General features: G+C 45.4%; 1 protein-coding gene across 1 annotated transcript; it reads right to left on the bottom strand.

Moving 5' to 3' along the window:
* Positions 1-1,865: 1,865 nt before the first annotated feature.
* mc1r (melanocortin 1 receptor) lies at positions 1,866-2,819 on the bottom strand. The gene has a single exon (XM_067997579.1). It carries the CDS (start codon positions 2,817-2,819, stop codon positions 1,866-1,868), a length of 954 nt encoding a protein of 317 aa, XP_067853680.1.
* Positions 2,820-22,357: the final 19,538 nt, after the last annotated feature.

Here is a 22,357-nt window from a genome sequence, read left to right as displayed (position 1 = left end):
TGTGGTGGAATATTTGTCACTCGCCTGGATGGGAGCAGCTGCAAAACTCAAGAAGCTTGCCACCCTCCAGAACTGAGCAAACCACTTGATTAGCACCCATGCAACTAGACTTATCTACTCGAGCTTATCCACCCCACCCACCACTGGTGCACTTTGGCTGTAGTATGTACTACCGACAGGATACACTGCAGCAACTCACCTTTGACAGTACTTTCCAGCCCCACAACCTCTACACTAAGAAGAACGACATCACAACCAACTTCCTCTCCAAGTCACACACCATCCTGCTTATAATGCTGTTCCTTCATCGTTACTGGGTCAAAATCCTTGAATTCCCTGACTAATACCAAGAACTGCAGTGATTCAAGATGGATCCCCACCACTACTTTCTGAGACCAACTAGGGATGGGTAATGCATGTGACAGTATTGCCCATATCACAAGGAAATTTAAAAAAAAAATCTAGACCATATAATATGGCTGGGTCTGCCTCCCAACTGGATAATGATGGATTCCAGGTCTAAAGCAGTTAGCTCCTCATATCTGCTGTTCATAATAAAGATATATTTAGGTAGTTCTCAGTTGGATTCGCTCTTGGAAGTATAGCTGATCACTAAAGAAAATAGAAAACCTGAGTTGGCTCACCCATAACTTGCATTTATTTAGCGCCTTTCACAACCTCAGGATGTGCCAAACTGCTTCACCCCCACTAATGAAGTACTGTTGAAGTCTAGTTTAATGCAAGGAAATAACTTGGGTATGACGGTGGAGTATATAGGGATTCTCGGACACCACTTAATTCTGGCTGAGAAAGCAAGGGAGAAAAAAAAGCACTTTCTAAAGCACTGAATTAGATTTACATCACCCGAGTTAGCCTGTGATGCTGTAAGAAACACATGCGTATATGCTGCTGTTCATTTAATCCTTGGAGTACTCAAATTACCTTTTCGGCTATTAAAGATATCTTTCATGTGCCTTTTCAAAATATTTCCTAAATTTCTAGTGATTAATGATATAACTAAAGGGATGTATATAATCAAAAAACTATTCTCTATTCATGGGCCTGCTCTTGAAATAAGATACAAAATTATAATCTCATTTTGTTTTGCTTTGCTGTTACCGTAGTTCTCAAAGACACTTGAAGCAGTTTATTAAAGCCTTAGGAAAATATAGATTGTAAGCACAATTCCTACAGTGATGACTATTTTCTCTAATAAATTGCAAGTGTGGCAATTTTTTAAATATTTAATTTAAATGGTGAATAATGAATGGGAGTCCTTATGATCATTGTTATAAATTGAATAGCCAGGTGGTGAAGGATTGAATACTAGAGCCTAGTCTTCAATTGCTTCCAAGCCTTTATTCTCAGAGCTCCACATTACATCCACACCACAGCCTAGATCAGCTCACTTATAAATGGATACAAGAGAGTCCCCAATAGATACGCACCACCTGAATACAATTAACACTATTTGATACAAATCATATGGATACAATTAACAATCATCACCTGTTATGTTTCCCGTTACAGCTACCCACAACTGAAAAAGGGGGAAGACATGTGAAAACGTAGGTGGCAGGATACAGAAGTAACATCTCATTAACCTAACAAAAATTAATTGAAATATCATTCCTCACTTCACACCAACACCAAAACATTTGGGAGGTTTCTGATCTTGAAAGGTATTCTTGGAATGTGAGAAGTAGGGAAACAAACCACTTTGAAATAAAATGAATATCCCTGGAAGAGACTTTAGTATTAGAGTTAGGGAATCAGGAGGAAGTAAATCAATTACATGCAACACTGATTTTACTGTTTTGAAAAAAATCCTTTATTCCAAAACTGTATCTGCAAGCATGAAACAGCTACCAGGAACATGAAACAAGTTCCTTTAAGGTTTTGTATAGCTCTTGGTTTCTGAAGGCATAGATAATAGGGTCGATGACTGAATTGCAAATTATGAGTATCAGGAACATGTTGAAATGAGAAGTAAAGCATAGGCAATAGGGATTGTTAGGGCAGATGATAATGAGGAGAAGATGAAGAAAGAAGGGACTCCAGCAAATGAGGAAGAGCCCCAGCAATATTGTCAGTGTAATGGCTCCTTTCATGTTGGTGGCCTGGTGAGCAGCTCGCTTCTTGTGTTGGGCCATGATCTTCTTGACATGGATTTGAGCAAGAGTAAACATATGGAGATACAAGGCACCCATGATAATCAACATCGCGAAGAAGAAGGAAATGAGGCAGATGATAACTGCACTCTTTTCTGAGTAGATGATGAACATGGTGCTCGAGATACAGCTGACCACCCAGATTCCAACAATGATGATCGCAGCACGTCGAGTTGTCATAATGGTGTGATATCGTAAGGCATAAATTATGGTGATGTACCTGTCAGCTGCGATGGCACCCAGGAAGGACAGTGAGGATATCATTGAGCTACAGATCATCATGTCTATTAGATTGTCTATTTGCTTGAGGATGTAGTTCGGGAAAATCAAAACTTCTCTCTCCATTAGAATAAGAACAATTGTTTCTATCCCATTACTCACACTGACCAACATGTCTGCCACAGCCAGGCAACAAATGAAATAATGCATAGGGGAATGCAAATTTTGGTTTTTAATAATTGCAATGATAACCAGAATATTTTCCACTAAACTGACAATCCCAAGTGTTAAGAAAACCTCTGCTGGAATATTGACTTGTTCACAATGTGAAGTAGACATATTGTAAGAACTGTTGGCAGTCTTCGGCAACCAATGGGATGAAATGTCCTTTGGTACCGTTTCGAGAGGAGCTAAAGTTGTGATGTTCATCATTCAACAAGGTTAAACAATAAAGATAATGTGAAAATAAATGTGGACAATTTGAAAGCAAGGCTGTAAAGGAGCTTTCAGCAATCACTTTACCACTAGAAGAGAAGACCGCTGGAACTGGAAAGCCTTTTTACACTTGGAAATATATCAGTGCAGCCAAAGTTACTAATTTCTCAGAGCTAAAATAGTTACTGTCTCTTAAATAAACTCAGATGTACCAAAGATATCAAAGAAATTACCCGTGCTTGAAGGCTGGGTGCCTCTTTGGTGTGCATCAACTGTTTGTAGAAAGTGACTGTATTTTCTCTGGCACATCCACCACAAGTTTCTGTTGCAGAGTTGCTTTCATTTGTATCACTTTTGTTTCTTTCTCAGTTGATAAGTTTAAGTGCATGAAAGTAACACCTTGAAGTTCTCTTTCTTAAAGGTGAAACATTTTTTTTGTTCCAGATCTGTTTTCTTGTTCTTCTTTGGAAATAGTTTCAAAAGGCAGGCTGGCTGGTAAAAGACGAACTGAATCCATGATAAGGAAATCCAACCTATTAATCTCTCCCTTTGAAAGATCATGCATTCGCTACACAACTCTTCCCACTAAACATAAACATGAATTGACCAATCAAATGGTAGACCCATAGCATGCTATTAATTGATTGACAGTCGCAAAGGACTGGATGAGAAGCGGAAACAATTAACAAAGATCATCTGTTTTCTTGATGTTTGTCTGACCACGAGTGTATGCATGTACTTTAGATTATATAATGACAGCAAGTTGTTGTGTTTCAATCTGCACAGAGACTTCCCTCAACAATATGATTCCTGACAACAGTTAGCATGCATATCATTGTATAGCTACAGTGCTCCTGGTGTTCTAATCCTCTGGAATGGCTTTGTGTTTTACACTGCCCATGCAAGTGAATCTGCTCAACATTCCTCCCTATAGATAATTTCTTTAACTCTTAAGGTAGCAGAAGAGTTTCTTTAATTCTTAAAGTGGTTGATATGTGAAACAAGATCGTACACTGATGCAGTAGCTGAACGTCTTTTGAGATAGGGCTTACTTTGTTGAGGTGGTAGAAAAGGAGCTTTACTCTTCGTCTTGTAATTCATTGGGATATCACGAGGATGTGATGAGGCACTATATAATTGCAAGTTCATTTTTTCCTTTCTCCATTTATGTAACATTTCATTCTTGACCTGATACTGGTTGGAAAAATATTCCATGAATGCCCCTCACTTTGATTAGCAAAAGAGAAAAAAAACCTTAAAATATATGTAAAAATTAAACTATAAAGTGAATAGATCACCATTCTTCCCTGTTATGGTAGCAGAAGGCTTCAATTTTGAATTTGTGCGAACTACATATTAGGGGGGAAGAATTGGATAAGGGCCATTTTCGGGCGGGGGTAGCGTGATGCACTAGTACCCTGCACCTGATGGTCCCTACACTTGCAGCACGTGAACTTCGTGCTGCCTGCTACTTACCATGATATCTCCGTGAAGCCAGTGCTACCCGCGCTGCTGAGAGGCTGCACAGAGAATGAGGACATTGGAAATGGGGCGTGCACAGCGCATGTCATCAGCAGCCTGCACCTCTTAAAGGTGCAGATGCACATTTCAAATGGCAAATACACAGCTTACTTGGAGGAGGGGAAGATGGCCATGAGGATAGCAGGACCAGCATGAGAGAGGGCTCCACGCTTCTCCGATGATGCTCTGGAGGCCCTGATGGAAGGGGTGGACGAAAGGCGGGCCAACATGTACCCTCCAGGCTGCAGCTCCGCAGGCATTGGCAGGCTGTGGCGCAGGATGTCAATGCCAGGAGCATTGCACCACACACGTGGGTGCAGTGCCGAAAGAAGTTCAATGATTTGACATGAGTGGTCAAGGTGAGTGAATGCAAGTATCAAGTGGCACATCCTACCAACTGCATCACTGCTCCACACATCACACTCCCCGTCACCCACCCACCAACAAACACTGCCCATCCATACGCAATGCTGCACTCGGCATGCTGCATCTCACCCGCACACTTGCAGCTCACGCAACCACCACTCACAGGTCACACAAACTGGCAGCAATTCGACCACGACTGGCACATCACCCACAACCTTGCAGGATACTCACTGACACACTGTCCTCTGTCTTACAGGAGAAGGTGGCGCATAACACCCGGCAGCAGAAGGGACCTGAGGCTGAACGGGCATGTTTGCACGTCCTCACCCCCCTAGAGGAGACAGTGCTTCGGATCATTGGGCGGGCCGTCGCTGCAGCCATGACAACATGCCGCGCTGGAGGTCCCGATGAAGGGGGTCTCTGCATATCTAATGCTCCTTCTCCTTTTCCACATCTCCCTCCTCCCATAATCTTTTCTGACTCACGTGCTGCAGATGCTGTCAGCACCCACATCTTACTTGCTCCTCTCCCCACTTTACAACTCAACCCGTTTCCCTTTGTCATTGCAGATACCCAAGAACATGTGGCATCACCGTCCGAGGTGGAGGAGGAGGGGGACACTGAAGCCACACCATCACTCGATCTGACACTTGCTTCCACCAGCTCAGAGACTGACACTGCGCGTCCTTTAGAGGTTAGGTTAGAGGAGGGATCTGCATGTGGTGAGACACCGGGCACAAGTGCGCAGGACCCAGGGCGGGGGGAGCGGATACCACAGGTGCCAGCTCGCTGGAGGGTGAGGTTGCTCACTAGTTCTGCTGCAGAGGAGTCAGATGAGGACTTCGATGGGCCAGGCTACTGAAGACGGCTGATGGGCGTACACCAACAAATGTTTGGGGCACTGGAAAGCCTGCGAGAAAGCCTGCGCACAATGAGAAGGGGCATGGAGGAGTCCAGCTCCAACTTGGCACAGGGCTTTGCGCAGAGTTTGGAGCCCATCCTTTCCAACATGGAACAGGTGGTCACCTCCATCAGTGCACCTATGGAACCCACCATGATGCAGTGTCTGATGATTGATGTCATAGCTTCCATTGCAGCACAAACATCTGCCATCCAAGGTCTGGCGGCTGCATTTGGAGCTCAGACTGCTGCCTTGGAAGCTCAGATTGCTGCTATCATGGATCTGGGGACCACTGTGAAAAGGGGCTTCCAGCACGTCACAGCACTCCAGCAATCCGTTCTCCAGCTGATCATCAGGATTGCTGAGGCGCCGCCCCGTGCGAGTGGCAGTGGCGTCATGGCAGCCGGACCTGCTGTCCTCTCTCAGGACGACAGCCTTCCTGCTCCCACCCCTGCCACTCTGCCAGTGCCCCTGTTGTTGCCTATAGGCCAGCCAGACTGTTGCAGCCCATGCTGAGATGGTGCAGTCTGAAGCCGGGCTCTCCTGGCCCAGAGCTGCTCAAGGTCTTCCTCCAAGGCCATCTGCACCTTCCTCATTTCAAGGCCAGCAGCCTCTCATCACCCATGCTCCAGCCACTGGGGAAGCACCTCGTAGGAGCACTAGGATAGGTAATGGCACACAAACAAAAGGCACTAAGGGAATGCATAATTTCATTTATTCATTGATAAATGAGACTTTGATTTTGCATTTGGTGGTGGTTTCTATTTGTGCAATGAGCTGAGAGGGAAACCAATGTGTAATCTGATGGAGGGCGATTTGATTGTTTTGTGGGAACGGAAAGGTGGGGAGTGTAGGACTGTTGGTGAGTTGGGGGATGTAGTTCACATTATTGATAGCGGGCACGGATCAGGCGAGCACGAGGAGCCCTTGCAGAAAAGGCATGTGGTTCCTGTTGCACCCTTGCATCTTCCTCCACTTCCTCTTCCGGCTCCGGCTCCTCCTCCTCAGCCTCTGGCTCAGGGTCTTCTCCAATCATTGGTGGTAAAGGCTGGTCCCTCATGATGTTTTTTAAAAAGGGGTCATCAAGATCGGCTTGGTAGCTGACTTACTGCATTACCAGCTTGTTAAGTTTGTGTAGCATGTAGCACACCACCATGAATCTGCCCACCTGCTCAGGGGAGTACTGCAGGGCTCATCCAGACCAGTCCAGGCAGCGGAAGCGTTGTTTGAGGAGGCCTATGGTTTGCTCCATGACGTTGCGTGTAGCAGCATGGCTCTCATTATAGGCCTGCTGTGCACGTGTGCGTGGGTTCCGGACCGGTGTCATGAGCCACGGCGTGAGGGGATAGTCCTTGTCGCCCAGTAGCCAGCCTTTGACTTGCCGAGTCGGGTGAAAGATAGTTGGCACGTTGGACTGGCGCATGACGAATGCTCCCAGGGTAGCGGGCATCAACCTCCATGATTTGATCCGTGTAGTTGCACACCAGCTGCACGTTGAGGGAGTGGAAGCCCTTTCAGTTGACGAAGACGGCTGAGTTGATGTGCGGGGCACGCAGGGCAATATGGATACAGTCAATGGCACTCTACACCATGGGGAAGCCAGCAATGCGGGCGAACCCCTGTGCTCACTCCTGCTTTTCTCTGTGGAGAGCGAAGGTGATGAACCTGTTCCACATCTGGTGCAGTGTGTCCGTGACCTCCCTTATGAGCAGTGTACTGCATACTGTGAGATGTTGCACATGTCGCCAGCAGAGGCCTGAAATGATCCTGAGCCGTAAAAATTCAGCGCCATGGTGACCTTCACAGCCACAGGCAATGGTGTCCTTGCCCTGCTCTGAGGCTGTAGTTGTGGCTGCACCAGTTGACAGGTCTCGGTCATGGCTTCCTTGGTGAACCTCAGGCATCGGATGCAATCCTCCTCGGTCATGTTGAGGTAAGAGAATTGGTCCCGGAAGGCCCTCATTGGGTAGGGCCTCCTGCTCAGTGCCCTGCGCCTTCTCGTCCTCTATCTCCTCGCAGCTTGACCTGCTATGCGTGGCCTCTTTGCATGCTCCCAGTTGTGCTCAATGGCCAGCGGGAGCCCTAGCAGACCACCCATGGTTGCCAGGAATGTTGTTCAACCACGGTTGTAACTTTCCGACCCGTAAGGCAGTACCTGCCAAACCACTCTCAAATGTAATCTCGGAAATCTCAGTAAGAATAGGGGGCTTCAAAAAACACTTCCTATTCCACCGGCAGCCAGAAGCAATAATCCAGCAACTAACCTGCAACACCTGCATGGCCCCTTTAAATAGCGCTGGAGGGGGGTCCTTCAGGCACTGTAAGACACGTTCAGATGGTCAGGGTCAGACTGTGCGTTGAGTTGAGCGTTAAATGCCAAAATGGTGTCTGTCACTTTAAATCAGCGTTGCACACTGATTGCACGCATTTTCTCCCTACTTTACATGCTTCCAGTATTCTGTATTTGCGCATGCGCTAATTCCTATACCAAGGTGGCATCCAGCACATGTCACGCTGGAAACGTGCATGCACATCCAAGACGCCATCTTGGATGTCAGAGAGGCCGCGTAGCGCCGAAACAACGGGCACTACATGGCCCAATTTAGCGCCTTAAATATTGGTACGCTGTGCTTAAATTGAATATTAAAATAACAGTACCAACTGATGCAGAGTGCAGTCATATAAATGAGCAACTTTTCACTCAGGTTCTAACATGTACTCTTAACATAAAGCAATGACAAAGTCAGACCCAGAGAATGCAGAAATGGGTCCAGATCTTTGCCCCTACCTGGCAGAGGTGGAAATGGTCCCTGCCCATTTTCAGGCCAAGCCGACTTCCCACTGGTGAGGTTCAAATATTTTGAAACCATATTCAAATGACAGAAATACATCATCCAACGTATTTTGTGACATTTGACCCATAGCAATGCTGGACAAAAGAACTTGGGGCCTAGGCAACTGAAGGCATGGCCATCAATTGTGAGTTGAAGGGAGAGAGGATGCATAAGAGGCCAGAGACAGAGGAACAGAGAGTTCCAGGTGTTTTGTAGGGCTGAAGGAAGTTACAGAGATAGGGAAGGCGAGGCCATGGTGGCATTTAAATACAAGAATAAAAATTTTAAACTTGAGTCAATGGGGTATCAGGAGCCAAGTAGGTCATTCTGGACAGGGGTAATGTGCGAACTAGACTTGTTGCATGATAGGATATAAATAGCAGATTATGAATAAGCTGAAGTTTACGGAGGGTGGAAGATTGGAAACCGACAAGGAGAGCATTAGAATAGTCAAGACTGGAGGTGACAAAGCCATGGATGAGGGTTTTAGTGACAGATAGGCTAAGGTAAGGGAACAGGTAGGCAATGATTCGGAGGTGGAAGTAGGAAGTCTTTGTCATAGAAATGCTATGGGGTCAGGAGAACAGCTTAGGCTCGAATAGGATGCTGAGGTTGCAATCAGTCTGGATCAGCCTGAGACAGTGGTGAGAAAGGGGGTGTGGTCATTGGCAAGGATATGGAGCTTGTGGCTGGGGCCAAAGATAATTGTTTTGTTCTTCCAAGTTGTAGGGAAAGGGTTAGTCAGACTGTCCTGAAGTCTACCAATGTTATACTACTACATTGTAGTAATGTTAGCCTTTAGCCTTTGTTGATTATGCAGGGTAGTATAAGCCAATATAAATTAGTGACCACTGAACCGTTGAACTAAGGCTGACCCTACAGGTGAGTTTCAGGATGAAGTAATCACCTGCGCAATGAGAGAACTTAATTAAATACATGCTATTGCATATTAATTCCTAAGTTTCAGGGAGCTGCAATCCCTGATAATTGGTGAAAGGACAATGGTTAGCTCTACAAAAGAAAAACATCTGAGTAAACATCGGCCTAGAAATTCGAGCGCACCAAAAAAACGAGAGCGCAGGGAACGATTCCTGCGCCTGAATCGATGGGCCCGAGATGCAGGTAATATTGAGCCTTGGGCCTCATTATCATCGAGCTGGCGAGCTGCGGACACCTATTTGGCATCGCCATGGAGTTCACCGGAGAAAAAGAATCAAAAATTGGGCCACTGCGACGCCAGCAGTGGCCCTCAGTTAAGTCCTTAAAGGGGACTGGGAAGTGGGGCAATTGGGATGCAGAGAAGTGGTGATCAGAAGGGTGGGTAACGGTGGGCAGCGATCGGGAAGAGTGGGTAGTGGTTGGCGGCATTCGAGGAGGGGCTGGGATTGGTGGGGGTGGGGGAGCGGCGGTGGCTGGCAGCGGCCCTCGTGGTTTGAATGTTCCTCCCCTCCGGCTCCACATTCAGGTAAGTATATTTTAAACCTATACCTTGTTGGTTGCAGCCTGTCCCTTTAAAGACTGCCTGTAAGGCCGCATGTAGACCTAGTTTTCCTGAATGCAGCTGGCTCAGCAAGGCAACCCAATATTGCAGAAGGGGCCTTAAACAGGCGTTAGGCCACTTATTTGAATATGCAAAGGGCCCAACACCTGTTTTCGGTATTGGCCCTGGAAGCCTATTTATTTGCCTGCGCCAATATGACGTGCAGTGCACTTCCAGTTTGTAATGAGCATGCACTTCCTGCCCACCATATTGGAGGGCTAGGAGGCTGCTATATTGGGGGCTAAGATAGCACCTCCAACAGTTCAGCACTCCTTCAGTACTGCACGGAAGTGTCAGCCTGGATTTTGTGCTAAAGTCTCTGAAGTGGCCCTTGAAAGCACAACCTTCTGACCAAGAGGTGAGAGTGCTACCAGTGAGCCATGGCTCACTTTCAAATGAAATGAAAGGTGGCATAGCTGGGCGACAGGAAGGCAATGATAGAAGAGAGAAGGGCCTGAAAGGGACGGATAGGAAAAATAAAAGGGGAGATAAAAGTAACAGGCTCTGGTCCAAATGGCAGCTAAAATGCACACATGAATTGACGTAGAGAGAATTTAAGTTCTATAGGCATGGATTGGAAAGACATGTCCTGATTGTAAACAGTGGACAAGGAGGGCAACAATGTGAACAAGTTTAAAGTTAAAGTCTGAAGTCCTGTGGTAGTATGAAGTCGACTTGTAGATAGCATGGCATCAGCTTGGAGTGTCCATGAGCCAGTATCCAGGTCCTATTTGACCCTGAGATGAGCTTCCGACTACAACCGCTCCATCCCCAAGATCGCCGACTTCCACCTTCATAACATCGCCCATCTCTGCCCCTGCTTCAGCTCATCTGCTGCTGAAACCCTCATCCATGCCTTTGTTACTTCCAGACTTGACTATTCCAATGCTCTGCTGGCCTGCATCCCATCTTCCATCCTCCATATACTTGAGCTCATCCAAAACTCTGCTGCCCATATCCTAACTCGCACCAAGTCCCGTTCATTCATCATCCCTGTGCTCACTGACCTACACTGGCTCCTGGTCCGGGAATGCCTCGATTTTAAAATTCTCATCCTTGTTTTCAAATCCCTCCCTGGCCTCGCCCCTCCCTATCTCTGTAACCTCCTGCAGCCCTACAACCCTCTGAGATCTCTGCGTTCCTCCAATTCTTGCATCTTGTGCATCCCCGATTTTAATCACTCCACCATTGGCAGCCGTGCCTTCAGCTGCCTAGGCCCTAAGCTCTGGAATTCCCTCCCTAAACTTCCCTGCCTCTTTCTCCTCCTTTAAGAAGCTCCTTAAAACCTACCTCTTTGACCAAGCTTTTGGTCATCTGTCCTAATACCTCCTTATGTGGCTCGATGTGAAATTTTGTTTGGTAACGCTCCTGTGAGGAGCCTTGGGACGTTTTACTGAGTTAAAGGCATTATATCAATGCAAGTTGTTGTTGTTGTTGTTGGTGGTGGTCAGTTATGAAGAGGGAGTAGTTCCAGGAGCCCTTTGCGGGGCACAGTATCAGCTGGGAGACTGGTGGAGATACTGCAGTGGAATCAGAGAGCTGAGGAGGAGTTGAGAGTCAACCATGAGCCAGTAGAGGTGGAACCCGGGGCACAACAGAGGTGCGTACCACAGATTCAGTGATCCAACAGAGGTGCAAGGAGCAGTGCAAATGCCCCAAAGGAACAAAAGCAGTGAAGACCTGGGAGTAAGGGGAGGGTGAAGGGTAAATCCACAAAATCAATGCAGATAAGGGAGCTGGTCAAAGGAACAGCTTCGGGAGCTTGAGGAGCTGGTCCAACCCAGTCCAACGAAGGATATTGGAGGAGTTCTGAAGGATGAGTAAAAGAGAACAAAGTCAGCAGTCATGGGTAGGGAGTGGATAGGAGTAAAGCAGATATCATTCAGCAACATGGGAACAGAATCCAGTGCAGGATGGGAGCCAGCAAAAATAGATCAAAAGTAGCCCAGCGTAGAGTGAAAAGCCTCACTGGAAGAGCAGAAACTGAGCCCACAGTAGCAGGACAGGTAGTGGAATAGGGACAGTCCAGCAGAAAATACAGCCTTAATAGAAAGAGGCAGCAAAAATGGAGGTCACAAAAAAGCCCAGAAGGCAGCAGAGAAATGGGATTCAGCACATGAGAAAGTGGATTTCCATCCAGGTCGCAAAACAACAGCAGAGTAAAGCTGAAAAGACATGTTGGGGGGAAAAAAATTGGATAAGGGCCGTTTTTGGGTGCGGGTCGTGTGATGCGCCATTACCCTATGCCCAAGGACGCCTGCGCAGGCAGAATGCGAGTTTCGGCTGACCTGAGTACTAACCTGCGATCAGCGTTCCATTCCGGGCCTTGCACATAGAATCAACGCAATTCGCACTTTCCACCAGCAGGGGGAAGCCTAACCTCTTAAAGGGAGGATGTATCTTAGAAATCTCTTAAAGGTAGCTGGTACCGGTTATTTGCTGAAAATAACAGTCTACTGTCTGCATGGAGTCTGAACGGAGATCAGACATCGCACATGTACAACACAGCTGCAGGTCCCATCCCTATGTTTACACACTGATGACTTATGTTAAAACATTGAATAAAGGTTGTGCACTACGAAATCCCACATCCTCTAATCTGCAAACCAGACCTCACCAAGCTGCCGATCGGAGTTGGTACCAGGCCTGCGAGAGGGCATGCATCGAGTGTCTCTGCTGATGTTGAGTTGACCTTGGTGCAAGAGGTGGACAGAAGGAGGGACATCCTATATCCGGGGTGGGGGGTGGGGGGAAGTGCAAGAGACCCTCCAGACATATATCCAAAAGACAGTGGGAGGCAGCGGGGGATGAAGCCAATGCCAGGCGCACAGCATCATGAACATGGATGCAGTGCAGGAAGAAGTTCAATGCTTTGACATGAGTGGTCAAGGTGAGTGAGGTCAACTGACAAGTGGCGTCTCCGACCAACTGCACCACACACAACACCCCCCATCACCCACATACCAACAAATTCTTTCCATCATTACTCAACTCAGATGCTTCCTTTCACCCTTACACATTACCACTGTTGCAAGTCGCCCACCCACAACACACAGGTCACACACACTGGCAGCTATTCAACCATGACAGGCACATCACCCAGACACATGTCCCACTTTTTTGCAGGAGAAGGGGGTGCATATCAAAAGGCAGCAAGTGGCAGTGGCATTTAGCCCCTCGAGCCTGTTCCACCATTCAATGAGATCATGGTTGATCTGTGACCTAACTCCATATACCCACCTTGGCCCCATATCCCTTAATATCCTTGGTTCACTGAAATCCATCAATCTCAGATTTAACATTCACGAGTGAGCTAGCATCAACTGCTGTCTGCAGAAGAGTGTTCCAAACGTCTCCCACCCTTTGCGTGTAGAAGCATTTCCTAACTTCACTCCTGCACGTCCTGGCTCTAAATGTTAGGCTATGTTCCAGCGTCCTAGTATTCAAGTCTAGGAGACCTCCAAAAACAGTTACAAATGTCCCTGCAGCCAGAAGCAATAATCCAGCCACTAACCTGTAAATCCTGCATGGTCCCTTTAAATAGCGCTGGTGGGGGGTCCTCCAGGCACTCTAAGACACGTTCAGACGGTCAGGGATAAGACTGTGCATTGAGTTGAACGTTAAGTCCCAAAATGATGTCCATCGCTTTAAATCAGTGTTGCACACTGATTGTACCCATTTTCTCCCTACTTTACATGATTCCAGCATTCGTTATCTGAGCCTGCACTAACTCCTATACCAAGATGGCATCCAGCGCACATCACATTGGAAACGTGCATGTGCATCCAAGACGCCATCTTGGATGTCAGAGAGGTTGTGTAGCTCCGAAACAACGGATACTACACGGCCCAATTTAGCGCCCGTAGTCCTGTAAAGCAAAGTTTCATGAGAATGAAACTCACAATTAGAGGTTATGGTTTTGAAGAAAGACACAATGAATTAGGGCTTATTTTACTGAAACCTCCAAGTTAAGGAGGGATTTAATGGAAGTTTTCAGAATTATGAAAAGTTTTGAGAGAGTGTGACAGATTGTTTCCGCTGGTTGGCAATTTGGTGATAAGAGAGCAGAAGTTGAGAATTATCATGAAAAGAATGAAGGGGAATTTTAAAGATTTTTTTCACAGAGGGTAATTAGAACATGAAATGCGTTACCATAACTGGCCACTGAGGCACAGGCTGTAGGACCATTTAAAATGGAATTGGATAAGTATTTGAAAAAAACTGGGAGGATTTTCCTGTTTCAATCCATTGATTTAGTGCCAGATCTGGGGCAGGTGTGGGTGGACAATCGTTCAGGTGGCTGTTCAGTCACTTCCTGGGTTTTCCACTGGAAGTGATGTTGGATGTTAAATGCACCCACCCATATATGGGCAAGCATATTTAAAGTAGGCAGTAATAACATCGTACATCCTATTTCTTGTCATTACCATCATTGTAACATTGGATGCAAAGAACATGGATGCATGGAAAATTGGATGCATGTTACTGACATCCAGAGTTGATAAGAGCCAGCGAAAGGACCTTTCAAGTTTAAATGCTAACCTCCAGGAGTGGAATCAATCACTCTCCTACCATAGTAAAACTTTAAAGGTTTTCTGCCAAAGGTTCCTCTCCTGGTACTGCCCTGTAGTCAGCAGCATCCACTCCTTTGCTGCCTGCACCCATTTAAAATAGGCTGACCCTCGGAAATTTGCCAGATTCTCACAATGGAAGAACCAACTAAAGCTAAAAAGGGCCACACTTTCTGGCTGCATACAAGAGATCAATTAACCTGCCTATGTATGGATCCGGGTAATAGAGATGACCATTCTTAACGTGTTTTTATATTCCCCCTCCTCCCAATGATTAAGAACAAAAAATGCCACCATTTAAATGGATTAACAGCACTGGAAATTCTCATCCTGTTACTTTTACAATTCTCAGGCTGAATTCTAATACCAGGCTGAAATTCAATGCATAGAAAGTCAATCTTAGCTAACTAGAAATGTCATGTAGCACTTACTGTCCCACAGACTAGTCAAGCAACAGCCTGACATAGCCATACTCACAGAATCAGACCTTTCAGCCAACGACCCGGACTCTTCCATCACCATCCCTGGATATGTCATGTCCCACCGGCGGGATAGAACCACCAGAGGTGGCGGTACGGTGGTATACAGTCAGGAGGGAGTGGCCCTGGAGTCCTTAACATTGACTCCAGACCCCATGAAATCTCATGGCATCAGGTCAAACAAGGGCAAGGAAACCTCCCGCTGATTACCACCTACCGCTCTCCCTCAGCTCCTCTTCCACGTTGAGCACCACTTGGAGGAAGCACTGAGGTAGCAAGGGCACAGAATGTACTCTGGGTGGGGGACTTCAATGTCCATCACCAAGAGTGGCTCGGTAGCACCACTACTGACCGAGCTGGCCGAGTCCTGAAGGACATAGCTGCCAGACTGGGCCTGCGGCAGGTGGTAAGCAAACCAATATGAGGGAAAAACCTACTTGACCTCGTCCTCACCAATCTACCTGTCGCAGATGCATCTGTCCATGACAGTATTGGTAGGAGTGACCACCGCACAGTCCTTGTGGAGATGAAGTCCCGTCTTCACACTGAGGACACCATCCAACGTGTTGTGTGGCATTACCACCGTGCTAAATGGGATAGATTCAGAACAGATCTAGCAGCTCAAAACTGGGCATCCATGAGGTGCTGTGAGCCATCAGCAGCAGCAGAATTGTATTCCAGCACAATCTGTAACCTCATAGCCTGGCATATTCCTCACTCTACCATTACCAACAAGTCAAGGGATCAACCCTGGTTCAATGAGGAGTGTAGAAGAGCATGACAGGAGTAGCACCAGGAGTACCTAAAAATGAGGTGCCAACCTGGTGAAGCTACAACACAGGAAGCAACATGCTATAGATAGAGCTAAGCGATTCCACAACCAATGGATCAGATCAAAGCTCTGCAGTCCTGCCACATCCAGTCGTGAATGGTGGTGGACAATTAAACAACTAACGGGAGGAGGAGGCACCGTGAACATCCCCAGCCTCAATGATGGCAGAGTCCAGCACGTGAGTTAAAAGACAAGGCTGAAGCGTTTGCAACCATCTTCAGCCAGAAGTGCCGAGTGGATGGTCCATCTTGGCCTCCTCCCAACATCCCCGCCATCACAGAAGCCAGTCTTCAGCCAATTTGATTCCCTCCTCGTGTTATCAAGAAACGGCTGAGTGCACTGGATACAGCAAAGGCTATGGGCCCAGTCAACATCCTGGCTGCAGTGCTGAAGATTTGTGCTCCAGAACTACCCGAGCCTCTAGCCAAGCTGTTCCAGTACAGCTACAACACTGGCATTAGCCCAACAACGTGGAAAATTGCCCGGGTATGTCTTGTCCACAAAAAGTAGGACAAATCTAATCCGGCCAATTACCGCCCCATCAGTCTATTCCCAACCATCAGCAAAGTGATGGAAGGTGTCGTTGACAGTTCTATCAAGTGGCACTTACTCACCAATAACCTGCTCACCGATGCTCAGTTTGGGTTCCGCCAGGACCAATCGGCTCCAGACCTCATTACAGCCTTGGTCCAAACATGGACAAAAGAGCTACTTTGTGAGGTGAGGTGAGGTGAGAGTGACTGCCCTTGACATCAAGGCAGCATTTGACCAAGTGTGGCACCAAGGAGCCCTAGTAAAATTGAAGTCAATGGGAATCAGGGGGAAAACTCTCCAATGGCTGGAATCATATCTAGCACAAAGGAAGATGGTAGTGGTCGTTGGAGGCCAATCAACTCAGCCCCATGGCATTGCTCCAGGAGTTCCTCAGGGCAGTGTCCTTGGCCCAACCATCTTCAGCTGCTTCATCAATGACCTTCCCTCCAACATAAGGTCAGAAATGAGGATGTTCGCTGATCATTGCACAGTGTTCAGTTCCATTCGCAAACCCCTCAGATAATGAAGCAGTCTGTGTCCGCATGCAGCAAGACCTGGACAACATCCAGGATTGGGCTGATAAGTGGCAAGTAACATTAGCACCAGAAAAGTGCCAGGCAATGACCATCTCCAACAAGAGAGATTCTAAACACCTTCCATTAATATTCAACTCCATTACCATCACCGAATCCCCCACCATCAGCATCCTGGGGGTCACCATTGACCAGAAACTTAACTGGACCAGCCACATAAATACCGGGGCTACAAGAGCAGGTCAGAGACTGGATATTCTGTGGCGAGTGACTCACCTCCTGAATCCCCAAAGCCTTTGCACCATCTACAAGGCACAAGTCAGGAGTGTGATGGAATACTCTCCACTTGCCTGGATGAATGCAGCTCCAACAACACTCAAGAAGCTCAACACCATCCAGGACAAGGCAGTCCGCTTGATTGGCACCGCATCCACCACCCTGAACATTCACTCCCTTCACCACCGGCTAACCGTGGCTGCAGTGTGTACCATCTACAAGATGCTCTGCAGCAACTCCCCAAGGCTTCTTCGACAGCACCTCCCAAACCCACAACCTCCACCACCTAGAAGAACAAGAGCAGCAGGCACATGGGAACATCACCACCTGCACATTCCCCTCCAAGTCACACACCATCCCGACTTGGAAATATATCGCCGTTCCTTCATCGTCGTTGGGTCAAAATCCTGGAACTCCCTACCTAACAGCACTGTGGGAGAACCTTCACCACACGGACTGCAGCAGTTCAAGTAAGTGGCTCACCACCACCTTCTCAAGGGCAATTAGGGATGGGCAATAAATGCTGGCCTTGCCAGTGACGCCAACATCCCATGAACGAATAATAAAAAAAATACATGTTGCTACTTTATAGACACTAAAATGATTCATTTCTCAACTTACATAACGCCTACATTTGTTTTGCTCATTATGTAGGACAGTGAATCAAGTTAGAATATTGACTTTTGATTGTTCTCAAATTTAATGTTATCATAACATAATGTCAAATGCTAAATGTTGATTTCTATATATGCTCTATCCATATCTGTTTTTAACTACGGTAAAATACAGCTATATTTCATTCGATTGTTGTGATTGCAGTTTTCTCACTCTAGATACCGTGTTTCACTCCATACCTAATTGGCTGATAAATGAGGTTTCCTGTCATCTATCCCAGTATCTTTTTCATCAGTTAATTTAGCCTTGAGATTATTTCTACATACATACACACACACATACACACACACACACATACATACATACACATATACATACACACACACATACATACACACATGTACGCATATACATACACACACACGTACACATATACATACACACACACACGTACACATATACATACACACACATACACACACGTACACATATACATACACACACACATATACATACACACACATATACATACACACACATATATATACATACACACACATATACATACACACACATATACATACACACACGTACACATATACATACACACACGTACACATATACATACACACACATACACATACGTACACATATACATACACACACATACACATACACACACATATATATACACACACATATACATACACACACATACACACACATACATACACACACGTACGCATATACATACACACACGTACGCATATACATACACACACACACGCGTACACATATACATACACACATACACATATACATACACACACATATACATACACATATACATACACACACATATACATACACACACATACACACACGTACGCATATACATACACACACGTACGCATATACATACACACACACACACGTACACATATACATACACACACATACACACACATATACATACACACACATACACACACATATACATATACATACACACACATATACATATATACATACAAATTTGGGCAACAAATATTACAATTGTCCAACAAAAGGCTGAATATACTAATTATCTCCCCAACGATGACTGCACTGCTATTTTTGGAAGGGTAAAGCTATAATTAAATATAGTGTGGCAAGTATTTCCAGTCTTATCTAATCAATTAACCCATAAATCCCCTGTAAAAGGTGCATATTTACAACATTTTTTATTTAGGCATGTTTCCTAATCAAGCTGGTTGATTTGAGATGGAAAAACAGAATTGCATGGACTCAAGTTATATGGATTATACTTTATTTCCAAACAAGACTGCTACACTATGTAAATGGATAGGATTTTCATTCATTGAACAAGTGTTAATATTCAATTACAAATGCTCACAATTCTATAAATGTCTAGCATATACAATGATGCATGGTTTCTTTCTGCTGAAATTAATTTGGTTCATCAGTATCACCAATGCTCAACCCACAGCTTCTTATTAGTAAACCAGGACCATTCAGACACTGAGGCATCACTAAACCAGTATTTTCATCATATGAACAAAGGTTGAGCAAAAGTAAAGCATGCATCATTACACTTGTTAGGACAGGTACAGAGGTTAGCAATCTAGATGAGTGATTTAATGCAGCAGCTTAGCAGTGCTGTACTAATGAATACATGAACAAAATTGGAGACACTAGCCTTGAAATTCAGCCACATAGTGCCCATTTTACAGACACTAGATGACCGCCTAAGCCTCCAAATATGGTGGGCAGGAAGTGCATGCTCATTACAAGCCAAAAGTGCACAGGCCGTCATATTGGTATAGGCCACACACACAAAAAATTGGCATCCAGGGCCCATGCCTGAAACAGGTGTTAATCCTTCTGCATATGCAAATATGGGGCGTAACACCTATTTGAAGCTCCCTCTCCAATATTACATAGGAATTTCAATACAGAACCAGGCCATTTGGCCCAACTGGTCTATGCCGACGTTTATGCTCCATACGAGCCTCCTCCCACCTTACTTCATCTAACTCTGTCAGCACAACCTTCTGTTCCTTTCTTGCTCATGTACTTATTTAGCTTCCCCTTAAATGCATCTATGCTAGTCGCCTCAACTACTCCATGTGGTAGCAAGTTCCACATTCTAACCACTCTCTGGACAAATAAGTTTCTCCTGAATTCCTTATTGGATTTATTAGAGACTATCTTATATTTATGACCGAGTTTTGGACTCCCCCCCGCCACCCCCCGAAGTGGAAACATCTTGTCTAGGTCTACCCTGTCAAACCCCTTCATAATTTTAAAGACCTCCATCAGGTCACCCCTCAGTTTTCGCTTTTCTAAAGTTCAGTCTTTCCTGATAGTTGTTCCCTCTCAGTTCTGTATCATCCTTGTAAATCTTTTTTGCACCTTCTCCAGTGCCTCTATATCCTTTTTATAATATGGAGACTAGAACTGAGCACAATATTCTAAGTGTAGTCTAACCAAGGCTCTATATAAGTTTAACATAACTGCTCTGCTTTTCAATTCTATTCCTCTAGAAATGAACCCCAGTGCTTTGTTGCATTTTATGGCCTTGTTCCTTTTAATGATTTGTGTATCTGTACCCCCATTTGTTAACGTCTTCTTGTATTTTGTCAGTCTTCCTCAGTATTAACTATGCCCCCAATTTCGTGTCATCCTCAAATTTTGAAATTGTACTTCTGACTTCCGAGTCCAAATCGTTTATGTAAATGGTGAACAACAGTGATTTACCCTGAGGCAGTCAGCACCAGCTGCATTCAGGAAAAACAGGTTTACACAGAACAGGCAGTCCTTAAAGACACCACTACAGACTGCAACTAACAATGTAAGTGTTTAAAATATACTTACCTGAATGTGGAGCCGTGCTTCTCCCGGCGCAACATTAAAAGGCCGCTGCTGGCTAACACTCCCTCCCCAGAGATTTTATTCCATATTCTAGGGACATAGCACAATATGCAACTGATAAGTTTTGCAGGGAATTTCCACACACCACCCCCCCCCCCCATTCACCTCAAAGTTAGCTCTCTGCAGAGTATTCCCCCCTTTCATCCCTCAAAGATAGCTCTCTGCAGCCACATTATTGTATTCAGTTAGGAGGGTGTGATGGTCCAACCAACAAACTTTTAGGATGAAGTCAATTTCCCTTCTTTGCCCTTTAAGTGCAGTTGTGACCTGCTTTCTCTTAAATTAATTATTGCCTCTGGGATAGTCAGTGTAACTGTTGCTAATTTTTCTACATCGTTATCTAAGCAATCCTGATTGGTTTTGATTTTTCAGCTGACTATTGATACCCACAATATCTATTGGCCTAGTTCAAATTTACATTCTGGTTCATTTCAGATTATAGACTTTCTTTGTGTGGGCTTAATAAGGATTTGTTGTCTTATAACCAAGCAGGGTCAATATTTCTTAGCAGTCCTAAGTTTGAGAATTTAGGGGGGGGGAAACAGAAAGAAAGTGAATATAAATTTAGAGTTGACGTTGCTGAGCTTCCATTGTTGAATTCGCAGAATTACTTAATTGGTAAATTTAGCTCAATTAAATAAAACACCACAAGAGGGAGCTATTTTACTGGTTCAGCGATGTAACAGATACATCACGACACAGAAAGAGGTTTCTAAAATAGGAAGAACCTGAAATTGGCTCAGAGGCACAATTTAGTCCCGGCTGCAACATAGGCTCAAATATGCAATGTTTAGAATAGCTTAGCATTGACCAAACCACTTCAGTAGCATTTGAGAATGTGGCATGCCTAACCACGGAATCCATAGATGAATATAGGGCCAACAATAACTTGTATTTATATAACGTCTTTAATAAAGGAAATATCCCAAGCCAAAGAAAGGGCTTTAGGAGAGGTGACTAAAGGATTGGTCAAAAAGGTGGATTTTAAAGAGGGTCTTAAAGGAAAGGACGGTGGAAAGGCAGAGAGGTTTGGGGAGGGAATTCGAGAGATTAAAGCTCTAATTTCACATAACTGCCCTAGGACTCTGCACTTCATAGCCTTGATATTAATGCCACCACCTTAATATCCTTGGCAAGCATTTTTACCAAACTAAAGAATTTCAGTTCTGGAAAATTCATTAATTCGACTTGGGTAATCACAACTTAGAGAAGGAATGTTGCTCATGTCTTCCTTAGTGAATACTTGGAAGTAACCACCATTTAATATATTAATTACCTTGGGCTCATATTTAGTATCAGTCCCATTTATCCCTTTTAGGGTTCTCATCTCTTCCAGAACTGTTATCCAATTACACACTGGGAAGACCGAAGCCATTGTCTTCGGTCCCCACCACAAACTCCTGTCCCTAGCCACCAATTCCATCCCCCTCCCTGGTTACTGTCTCAGGATGCACCAGGCTGCTCGCAACCGTGGCGTCCTACTTGACCCAGAGGTGAGTTTCTGACCCCATATCCTCTCCATCACAAAGACTGCTGCCGTCTACTTCCACCTCTATAACATTGTGTCCGACCCTGCCTTAGGCCATTTCCTGCTGA

Source organism: Heptranchias perlo, chromosome 16 (assembly GCF_035084215.1).
Source record: "Heptranchias perlo isolate sHepPer1 chromosome 16, sHepPer1.hap1, whole genome shotgun sequence".
NCBI classification, from domain to species: domain Eukaryota; kingdom Metazoa; phylum Chordata; class Chondrichthyes; order Hexanchiformes; family Hexanchidae; genus Heptranchias; species Heptranchias perlo.
Note: the sequence above shows the minus strand (reverse complement) of the source record. Positions and strands in the feature narration are given on the sequence as shown.